Here is an 11,636-nt window from a genome sequence, read left to right as displayed (position 1 = left end):
GCCAAAATGTAAATGGGAGTTTTATCTCATTCTCTATAATGATGAGGGTCCAGAACTTCAAGTTATTTTGTTTCTGTCCAAAATGCAGGGCCCTGGTCTTGTGCTTTTAGGAGATTTGGTAGAGAGGGAGAAAGGACTACTTTTCCAATGTAAAAACTGTTTTTTTACAATGTTTTTCCTGCATTCTAGTGAAGATAAATAGTGGGTTTGTGTGTATGTAACAAATGTGCAATAATGTAAAACTGTGAAGCAGGACCTGGAGGAGAAACAGTTAACTTTACATTTAAAGAAAAAGTAATTTATCGTTTTTGGAAGTAATTCAGAAAAAGCAAATAAAATGAAGAATTAGTCCTAGGTGAAATACAAATCTACAACATGAAGTTCTTATCTCATGGTTTTAGTAATATGCAATTGATGTCACTTGTATATTGTTCCTGAAGGTTTCATATTTTGGCACGCTACTTATCTGCCTTTTTGTTTAACTGTAGCTGTGTGCATATGTACGCTATACAAACAGTTTTCAAATAAATCATTACAGAGAATAGGTTAAATCAGATATGGAAAACGAAGGTATTGAAAGGCTTCAGTAGACTTAACCGAGTACGCGGGCTTCCCTGTCCATTACACGTGAGAATTTAAGGCACAAATATATTTCTCAAATTTCCATTACTTTCACAGATGTAGCTCTTATCTTCCATTTGATTGACAGCCCAATCATGTATTCTTCAGGTGATACAAACTTTTTTTAGGTGATACAAATAATTCATTGCTCTCTTCTGGTCCTCTCTTGTTCTAAGTACTAGTGTTTCTGTCTTTGTATCCAAGGTGAGGCTGCTGCTCTTGAGAGGATTGATTCATAGCTCTTTGCTGGTATGCTCTTCAAATGCCTTCTACCATATATTATTTTGGGGGCATCAGCTTTAGTTCATAATAGTCACGAGCTTAACCAATGTTCTCACTTGGAGTGGGAGCTTTACTTTTTCAGACTCCCAAAGCATATAACGAAGGGAAGAGAGGAAGCTACTGGCTCTCCCGTAAAAGGATTTCTCTGGACCTCTTGCACAGACTAGGTGCTGGCAGAAACGGGTTGAATCATTTTGTCATGTCTGACGCCCAAGTGCTGGCAATTTTCTCTTGCAAGTGGAGCTGAGTTGGAAAGAGGGAGTAGCTTTTTCCTTGTGTTCTGGAAGGGTCTTTTGATGTTGGAGAGTCTCTGAGAAGGGCCATCTGTATTTTTACTACTTACTTTTGCTCCCTTCTCTGTTTTGCATAGGGATCTCTTTAATTTGGAAATGAAGTATGGAGAAGATTTTTGATTTCTAAACTTTTACAGAAGGCAAAGCTTGCATGTTTCTTCTTCCCCCAACCGTATTTGATGCTATGGCCTTAGAAAGCTCCTGCGTACTGAAATGTTTTTTTCTTTCTTAGTTACCGAATTTACTGGCAGCATCCTGTTATATAAAATATCTTAGGTCATATAAATACACATCAGGTTTCGTAATCAACTACTTAATACCTATCCATCCAGAGTATTTACTCATGAAAATTATATGCAAAATTGCTGCCTTATTAACAGTTGAAAGTTCAGAGTTTAAATAGCTGAATGCGTGACTGCATGCAGTGGAGTGGTTTGAAATTTCGTGCACGGGAAATAAATATGTAATTACAGTGTGTATCAGGAAGGAAGTTCAGGGATCATTAAGCATAGAGCCATTCTCCTAAAAATGTTTAGAAAGGTAAACTTTCCAATGGCTTTGACAAAAAGGATTAAATATTTCTTTATATAAGAAGTCTTCCTCATTTCTGGAATACCTGCCATTTTCTATCGACTTTCATTCTCATGTCTCGCGTTCATGCTTGTCCAATAGCAATTCAGTTTTAATATTTTTTTTATATGAAAGTAATTCATCAGCATGTTTGTCCTGGACTTTCTTGCTCATAAGAATATAAAAACTGAGTAAGTTTTTATATTCTTGTTGTAACTCCCTTTTTTATTGGTGTATATCAGAATACTTTCACAAAGGACTGCTTTGATTTATCCCTAGAGCATAAAATAAGTTTAGCTAATTTCTCACTTTAGTTGGTTAACATCAGCTATATATAAAGGACATCCTGCATATTTTCAATGCTACGTTACATTAAAATATTTGGTACTTTGAGTGTATATTGAATAACTTTTTCATAATTTTGATTTGTCAGAGAATTTAAATTTAGCAGTTTGTTCCCTTGTGGTTCATCTTCTACAGTTTGTATTTATAATACTGAGATCATGCTAAATTGCGGTCGGAGCAATAGACTGCAGTGCTGGAAGTGCAAAGTTAGTGTAATGTAAAATTAAATAAATCTTTGCATCTTGTGCAAAGCAATATCTCTGTCTTTCATCAGTAAAAACAAGGACCACATCTGCATCTGTTCTTGGGGCTTTTTTCTTTTAGTGTAAATTTGTTTTCTTTCTTCTTTCAGAAAGAGTAAGGGTAGCAGTGTGTCCAGGTTTTTACAAGGTCACCATCTCAGCCATATAGTATTTCTCAATTTGCTATTTGCAGATTGTCTGGGGAAATGCATAATAATGATATTTGACCCATGATCTATTCATAAGGACTTAAAAATATAATTGCTTTTCCTAAAGGGTGAAGTAGCAGGGATGTGCGAGTTGGTACTTCGAACTGGTTCTCTGCAGTTCAGCTGTAGTTTGTAAGGGGGAAGCATGCTAGAAACGAGGCTTCGAGGAGTTAACTGAAGAGGAAATGCAAGACTGAAGTAGTAGTGGCTTGTGTGTGGACCGTATTGTGTTCTAGCTGGGTTTGTTTGCACTTTATTGTTGTTCCAATACCATTTAATAAACTTATTTTAAATGTCTGTTTTGTTTAAGTGGTTTCCTGGAGATAAAACAATCAGATGCAGCAGTCTTTGGGTCTAAACTGGCTTCCTGCTGAGGCTGTGAATGTAACTTTTCTATAGTGTTTGAATTTTTATGCTAAGATTCCTCATTAGAGATCACTCTGTCTGATGCTTAGTTTTTAATTTTCTATATTGTCTTCCATACTTTCTTTCTTGGGCTACTGTTCTCCTTTATCTCTGTCACACTTATCTGTCTCTTCTAATCCATAATGGAAAGGCATTTCAGTCTAAATCTAATTAACGTTTCTTCCCAGTCGTATGTCTGTTCACAGACACCTTTTTTTGACTGCTCGGCACTTCTCCTTCTGTGTTTTGTCACAGTACCCAATAGAGAGGGTACAGATTTGTTTCGTGGATTCTCATGAACATATGTCAATAAGGTGCCTAAATAATTAATGAAGCTAATGTGGTGTTATCTGAGCACAAAATAACCTTGAAAATTGAACTTACTACTCATACTTGTATAGAAAGACTCTTTCCTTCTCAGCACAGAATTGCTTTGGATAGTCTGTTCTTTGCTGAAAGCAGGATACGGTAGCTGTAGGCGACAGCAGTTGCTCTTAAGGGCCCCTGCCGTTTTCCCCCTATGGTTAGGGATATTCATTTTCATGACACCTGGCTCTGAGGTGCTTGTAAGGTAACTCGAATGCTGTGGATCGGCACTTGCGTATATTGCTCTTTTATGTGCTTGTTTTCAATTGAGGACGGTTATTAATAGGGTTTTGGTTTGTTTTCTAAGCATTCTAACTGTCTTATGTGGTTTTTTGGGCTGTTCCCAAAAAGACAGTTTTTCTTGAGTGTTCCCAAATAGCTTTTTCCTTGCATTATTTTCCAAATACCTAATTAATGCTGCTTGGGGGTATTCCACTGATGACTGCTTCTGCTAGCATGCCTTTTCTTATTGCTGGTTCTAATTTGGCACTTGTCAGAGAGATCAAGTGGTACTTTGTCCACTTATTTGACCTGCGTCAAATAAATTTGTGCTCTTTGCTTAGTACCTGGCAAGACAGGTATCTATAATGCAAAAATTGGCATTGCAGTGCTGAAAGTTGGAAAGTACGGGAATGGCTTTACTTTTCTCTTCTGGTGATTCCTCTAAAACTGCTTAGAGCTGTACTGGTGATTTGTATTTCACCTCTGGAAGTCTGTAAACAGAGCTATAAATAGTAGTTATCTTGGTGCTAACCAATTCCCCAGGACGAGTGAGCTAATATACTTTTTTCCACAGTACTGCCTATATCTCATTATGCCTTGATGAATTCTTGATGCCGAATTTGTGGCATATCAAGGTCCTTTAAAGGTATCAGTTTCCTTGTCTCGCTGGAGTGCTCTGTGACCCCAAGCAGTTCTTCCAGCGCAGTGCTGCTAGAATGTGTAGTCTTTCCTTAAACTTTTCCCTGTCGCACTTTTATTTGCAGTTACATTGCAGTTCCAAGCAAAGCAGGCTTTTGCCTCAAAGTTATTACAAGACAGTTCTTAAGCCTTTGTGAGTATATCAGGATTTGACAATTGCCGTGCTTTCTCTATGCAAAAATACCTTATAAAACATTTAAGTATTTTTTGCTTGCAGCACATACCATTAAAATGTACAGCCTAACATGACGAGCTGTTTAATAACCCCATCATGCCTCAGAAAACTGTGGGCTGCATCTTTTGTGAGCAGTGGTGTGCGGGGGTGTGTGATGCCAACATCTGCACGACAGTTTTTGGGTTTTTTTGTTTTTTTTTTAAGTGAGCATTACAGGCATTCCAGCTGTTCTCACTGAGAGATGCCCATGTGAGGAATGCACCCGGTCTGTACCACAAAATAAACAAGAAGCTCTACCTGCAGTATCGCTGAGAGATTATGAGAAACTGGTGGTAAGGACAGCCACAAATGGAAAGCTGTAACATAATTGGACTTGTTGGTCCTATGAGGTACCGGTGATGATTTTTAATCCAGCAGTTACTTTCCTCTGAGGGAGTCTCTCATCTCTCCGTGTCCATCCTCAAGATGCATTTGGACCTAACTGTGTTACCTTTACCATCTTTAATCTTAACCTGCATTTTGCAGTGAAATGTTCATCCTCTTACAGCCGGCATCACCTAGATAAGCACTTGATATTATCCTGGGTCAAAAGTTCCCTCCTTTTAAGCTTTATGCTGTTTCTTTTTCTTCTTGTGAGACTTAAGATAGTTGTATTCTGTTTCGTGGCAAGATTTTGGGAGCCTATATTTCTGCTGAAAGTTGTGAGATGGTCTTTTTTTCTAGACCTCTGCTGTTTACTTGTGATGAATCTCCCATGGTTTTTACCTGGAAGTGAGGAAGAGCACCATCACTTAGTTATGTCATTTCTTTGAATCACTTCAGAAGTTGGAATAGCTCATATACATCCTGGAAGGTCACTTCTGTTCCTTTCAGGATGCAATGCAGTATCTCTTCCTCCCCCCACCCTCACCCCCCAGAGGATTTTGGTTACAGTTTGATTTGAGAGATCAGAGTTTTATCAAAAAATAAGTGAGAGAACAGTGAGAATGCTCTAAGAAGCAGCTTCAGATATATTGAATCTTAAGATAACTTGAGCTTCTACGTCTGTTTCTTGTGTTTCTACAGATAACCACTCTGCACCGCCTGATGTGACCACAGGCCTGGTGGAACACTTGCATCATGAGCGCCCACAAGTAGCTTCAGTGCGAGGAGTTCCCAGAGGCTACAACAGCAGCATTTTGGAAACTGCAGATGGTAATTACGTTATAAACTTCTCACCTTTCAGTCGTCTTCTGAATAAGTGAATATGTCACAGAGATGCGGCACCAATCAGGTACTATGTACATGCTACCTCTGAAGCATTGCGGTAGTGTGTGGTAGTGTGTGTCCGTCTACAAAAGGCGAGGAAATCGTTCTGGGTTTCCCATGCTCTACCACTGGGAAGCCAGTGAGATCCGTGTCCCCATTTTTGTATATTTGTACTATTAAAGACAATGAAAGCCCTTTAGTCTTAACATTTATTTTTTTATTTTAATTATTTATATTTTAATGTATTTATAATTTTATATTGCCTCATACTTCTTAATTATCACATAATATAAATATAAACATAATGCTTATATTAAATGCTATTAAAATATAAGTTTCATATAAGCAATTGTAAATGTCAACTATATTCTGCCTGATTTTTTTGTTCTGATTATTTTTTGCTAGCACTGTAAAATATTGTCAGATTCACTTTTTTCAAAGTTCTTTATTGCATTTTTCACACCTTTCAGAACTGAGTTAACATAAGATGTAGTAAATACCTATGTTCTGGAAGGAAAAAAAAAATACTGTTCAGGTTTATATTGGAATCTCATGAAGTCAGCAGTTTGAAAAGCTAAATTAAAGTATGAGAAGGTAGAGGCAGCAGGCAAATAGCTAGGAAATAACTTTGCTTGAAAGCAAATCAAATATATATTTGAAACTATTATTGATTAAAGCTGTTTTTCCAAACAAGTTACTTTCGTGTGGAACAACTCTTCCACTTGAAAGCTGTGCTGAGCTTAGAGTGATGGTGTCAGCAATGTGCTAGCATATGTGTTTTAGTGTATGTTTGTTAACATACAGTAAGTAATAAGGCTGTTCTGTTTGGCAGGCGTCCCAGTGAGTAGCAGAGTATCCTCTAAAATCCAGCAGCTTCTAAATACCTTGAAAAGACCAAAGCGCCCACCTTTGAAAGAATTTTTTGTTGATGATTTTGAAGAACTGCTAGAAGGCAAGTAAAATTTTCTTGGTTTATATAAGCTATCCAAGGAAGTACTGATATTTCTTAGCAAGTCTTCTTTCCTTTTTCTCTTCCCAGTAGAAAACAAATCATGATAGGGTTGATACACTAGAGAGAGGTCATATGCTGTCATAAGTGAAGCATAATTTTCAACTCAACCCTTCCCCTCAGTACAGTTGTACTCTACCCTACTCCCTTGCTTTGGAAACTCTTTTGATTCAACTCAAGTTGGACCAGTGTGAACTAGTGAATCCTAGAGAGAGTGGCTTACAGATACTCAGTGAATTTCTATTCACATCATTGCCAAGACCTTCACTGGGGCATCCAGAAATAATGTAATGTTTGGTGATGGACCTACAATCACCTTTTGCCTGAGAAATTCTAGGCTCTACCTTGTGATTATCAGAGATTTTTTTAGGGGCGCTCTCTGGAGTAAATCAGTGGTCAGAGCAGCTCTGACCACTGTTCCAGTATTTCATCACCTTCATGGTGGAAGAAATTTTTCTGCCTATCTAATTGGAATATCCTGTGTTGCAGCCTGTGCCTGTTCCCTCTGTTCTGTCACATTGCACCTCTGAAAGGACTCTGGCTCTTTCTCCGTATCCTCCTGTTAGGTAGTTGTAGATGACAATAAGATTTCCCCCCTTAGTCTTCTCTTCTTAAGGCTGAACAATTCCAGCTTCTACAGCCTCTCCTCATATGTCATGAGCACCATCCCCCAATGATCTTGGTGGTTCTCCACTGGACTCTCACCATATGTTAATATTTTGGGGAGCCCGAAACTGGAACAATAGTCCAGATAGGGTCTCATGAGTGCCAACCAGAGGGAAAGAGTTGCTTCTCTCTCACCCTGCTGGCTACTTTGTTGCTAATATAATAGACCAGTATGTCATTGACCCTGTGTCCCGAGGGTGCACTGGTGACTCACATTCAACTTCTTGTCCACGAGTGCCCCCAGGTCCTTTTCTGAAAAGCAGCTTTTTAGCTGGTCAAAGTCCAGATATATTTAGATAAAGAAGGTTGGTTACTACAGAATCACAGAATGGTTTAGGTTGGAAGGGACCTCTGGAGATCATCCAGTCCAACCTCCCTGCTCCAGCAGGCTCCTCTAGAGCACGTTGCCCAAGATCGCGTCCAGACGGTTTTTGAGTATCTCCAGGGAAGGAGACTCCACCACCTCTCTGGGCAACCTGTGCCAGTGCTCAGTCACCCTCACAGCAAAGAGGTTTTTTTCTCATATTTAGATGGAACTTCCTGTGTTTTGGTTTGTGCCCTTTGCCTCTTGTCCTGTCACTGAGCACCACGGAGAAGAGTCTGGCCTCGTCCTCTCGACACCCTCCCCCCCCCCCCTTCAGATACTTGTAGACATTGATGAGATCCCCTCTCAGTCTTGTCTTCTCCAGGCTGAGCAGGCCCAACTCTCTCAGCCTTTCCTCATAGGAGAGATGTTCCAGTCCCCTAATTGTCTTTGTAGCCCTATGACTAGAATTGATTGTGATAATGTTGTTTGCATGCCTGTTAATATTATCTTTTTGGAATGCAGAAAATGTCATGATTTTAGAGGTTCAGGGAATTAAATGCATGGAGTGCACTGTGCAATGCATCTTGTCTGTGCACTACCTGAAAAGATAGAGGTTGAGTATGCTCTGCAGGTATTGTTCAGCTAAAAAGGCTGTTTCATTATTCTTTCTGCAAGCATGTATCTAAGCAGAAAGAATAGCATTTTTACCAAACACACAAGTTGCTAACTAAAAAGTAGCTTCTTTAAAAGCAGCTCCATCGATTAATCTTGGAGAATGATTTTTATCTTGTTTTCATAGTGTTACAAATAAAACATGTCCTTGCGGCTACAGTTTTCTGAGCGGCACCTACTAGATTTCACATACTATTTGTCTGATGCTTTAAAATGTGAAATCATTAAAATTCTAGTTTTTCCCTAAGGACTTTCCAGGCAAATTTTCATGAAAGTGTAGATATGTCATTGTGGAGAATTAGAGAGCAGAGCATCTCTTAAAACTTTTATTTTTTTAAGTTATTGTAGATACCTAGTGTTAGCTAAATCCAGCTATGAATTCATTTTGCCAACCAAGATCAAGACACTTCAGCTTCTTTGGTAGCTTGGGGCGCAATTATAACAGCAATTTACTCAAAGATCAAATGTTATTCAAACCCAGCAGTGTTACGTGATTGTGAGAAATGATCCAGTAATCAAACAAAATATTCCATTAGCTGCAGCATTTCAAGCTTAGATAATCCCTGCCAGGAGCATTTCATCTGGGTTGTTATTTATGTACATTTTGTGTACTTTTTAATGTTTTTATAGACAATTATGGAAGCACATTGTGTCTATTCATCATCAACCAGTTGGTAACTTGGTGCAGCAAAAAGAAATGCCCTAGTCTCACTGAAGCCATTCTATCTGATAATGTTTCTTGACTTGATGTAGGCTTGCATTTGAATAAATATGCAGAACAAATAGCAAAAAACATCTTTTGCAAAGAGTTTATTCCAAAAGAGTGCACTCAGGATTCAGATTTTGTTCCTCTGGCCAGGTCCTTTGAATAATGTGAAATCAGAACTCCAAAATGATGGTAATTTTTTCTATGAAGCCCACAGTTGATTAGCATAGCATCCTCATAGAGCAGAGGAGATGTAATGATAGCTGTGAGGAAGAGGAAAGTGAGAGTGATTCATAGAATCGTCTATTAAGTGTAATTTGCTCATTTAGTAATGATTGATACTATGTTATTTTGCTGTTCTCTGGTTTTAGTACAACAGCCTGATCCAAATCAACCAAAGCCTGAAGGAAATCAAATGAATGTCCTTAAAGGTGAACCCTTAGGTGTGGTAACCAACTGGCCCCCTTCTCTGCTGGCTGCCCTACAGCGCTGGGGAACTACCCAGCCGAAAGCTCCCTGTCTGACTGCTTTGGATACCACCGGCAAAGCTGTTTATACACTCACCTATGGTAGGTATTGATGATAACTTAAGAAAGAATTAGATTGTCATTGTGGAATGAACAATTTGCTTTACGTGGAACAGAGTGACTGTGCCAGTCAGTCTGCCTCCACTGACTGTGCATCTGATTGCTGTTCAAATGCAAATTATGAATTCATTGGTCACTTACTGTTGTATATGTCAAAACAGATTACATTTTTTTAAAAGTTAACATTATTTTATGTGTGACATTGATTCTTTACTAGTGGCTGTACATCAACTTAAAAAAATCAAGTTCTTTTACTTAAAAGAACCTGCAAAGCAAAGCTAAGAATAGACTTGAGTGAAGTAGTAGGAAGGAAGAGATGACTAATAACGCACTCTTCTGATTTGCAGAGTGGATGCTTAATTTTAGCATGCATATATATTCTTGCATATCCTTACAGAGATGACTTGTAATGCAGAACATATTAAAGATGTTATGGTGGAATGTGAAACTTATTTGCATCAATGAACTATAAGTATTACAATAATTGTGTGTGTGTTTTGAGGCTTTTTTAAGAGAATTCTGTCCCCTAAGGCAGCTCAGTAGTACGTTACTTGTATTTCATTGTACAGTACATTGGAATATTAAAATTTCATGTTTGAATTATTACATGTGATGTACACTTACGGGAAACGTAATTGAGCAGGGGTATTGGTTTTGTTCCTTTGCAACTCTGGAGCTTTGAGAGGTTGAAAATTTTTAAAAGATTGTGTTTAGTTCTGTATTTAAAAAAAAAAAAAAAAAACAGTAGCAAACAAGCTCAAAATTGTATTTAGACTCTCTACTAACTGTATTATATGGCCATTTGTATAAGGTAGAGGTATTTGTTTTTATATACTTGAGTCCCGAATAACACTTTTGTATATAACTTGAAATTACACAGCAAAAATTCTTGAATGAGGAAGTTTAGGAGACTGACAAACACAAAATAATGGGTGTGTGTGGTTGCTGTGTGTCTAAAGGATTGGGTATGGATGACGATCCAAAATAAAGATACTGTACTAGAAAAATGTGTTCTAAATGCATGCTGGCTACCGCAGATTTTTATATTGGTGTCCTTGTAGTTAATGATGTTGGATTCATTTTTTTCCTAACTATTAAAAGCTGTGTAGACCACTGCTGAGGACTGAACTGACATTTCACAGAGCCAAATTTTATAGCATTTATTCTTACTCTGTTTCTTAAATTTTAGTTCTTTTTTTTTTTTTTTTGTCCAGATAAAATTTTATTTTTTACCCCTAGGCAGCTTCTTTCTCTAGGAGCCCTTAGTAAGGAGCCATGTTAAATGCATTTTAGAAATCCGGTTAGGTTATATCAACCAGACTTCCTATGTGTGTGTATGTATGTGCGCTGATACCTTGGAAGACCTTAGTAGGTTTGTGAGCTGTGATTGCCTTCACAAAAGCAATCTTGGTTTCTCCCCAATACTTACTCGTGTGCCTGCTAATTCTGTTCTGAATTCATTCGATTTGTCTAGTGCACATGCCAGGCGTTCAGATTTGCCAATTAAATGTTGCAATTTTGGTTACTGCTTTTTCATTTGTCTATTTTGTTCTTTCTGTAGGCAAACTGTGGAGTCGGAGCTTGAAGCTAGCGTATACCCTGCTAAACAAGCTAACCTCTAAGAATGAACCGCTACTCAAGCCTGGAGACAGGGTATATTTTGGTTTGAGCTACATCAGAACAAACAAATTTATGTTTAAAATAAATGATATTTCTGACTAGTGGTTGTTTCATTTCTGTAGTGCTTAGCAATGTGCTGGGTTTTCTGATGTACAAGACAGGGCCATCTCCAAAATGACCTGCTCTGTCAACAAACGTGACTTGTAATGCCTCTATCACAGTGCGATACGTATCAGGAGAGAGTCGCGCCCTTTAATTCTGCCTTTTCCATTCTGCCCTACCCCTAGGTGCCAGGGCTGTTCACCCTGATGGGAGTATCAGAGAATCCCATAAGGAGTTAAGTGCTCGGCTCTCTGTAGTAGCATAGTGACTCACAGGACTGGCCAGCTGCG

The 11,636-nt window shown here is 38.4% G+C and overlaps 1 protein-coding gene across 4 annotated transcripts in view; it reads left to right on the top strand.

Moving 5' to 3' along the window:
• DIP2A (disco interacting protein 2 homolog A) overlaps positions 1 to 11,636 on the top strand; it is a 136,987-nt gene that overhangs the window by 78,030 nt on the left and 47,321 nt on the right. For all 4 annotated transcript variants that reach the window (XM_068947663.1, XM_068947664.1, XM_068947665.1 and 1 more), the window contains 4 exons: positions 5,495 to 5,623; positions 6,510 to 6,629; positions 9,409 to 9,606; positions 11,186 to 11,277. In XM_068947663.1, the coding sequence (XP_068803764.1) occupies positions 5,495 to 5,623; positions 6,510 to 6,629; positions 9,409 to 9,606; positions 11,186 to 11,277 (539 nt within the window). The remainder of the gene's footprint in view (positions 1 to 5,494; positions 5,624 to 6,509; positions 6,630 to 9,408; positions 9,607 to 11,185; positions 11,278 to 11,636) is intronic.

This window comes from Struthio camelus, chromosome 6 (genome assembly GCF_040807025.1).
Source record: "Struthio camelus isolate bStrCam1 chromosome 6, bStrCam1.hap1, whole genome shotgun sequence".
Classification (NCBI taxonomy): Eukaryota; Metazoa; Chordata; class Aves; order Struthioniformes; family Struthionidae; genus Struthio; species Struthio camelus.
This window is presented reverse-complemented; position numbering and strand designations above follow the sequence as displayed.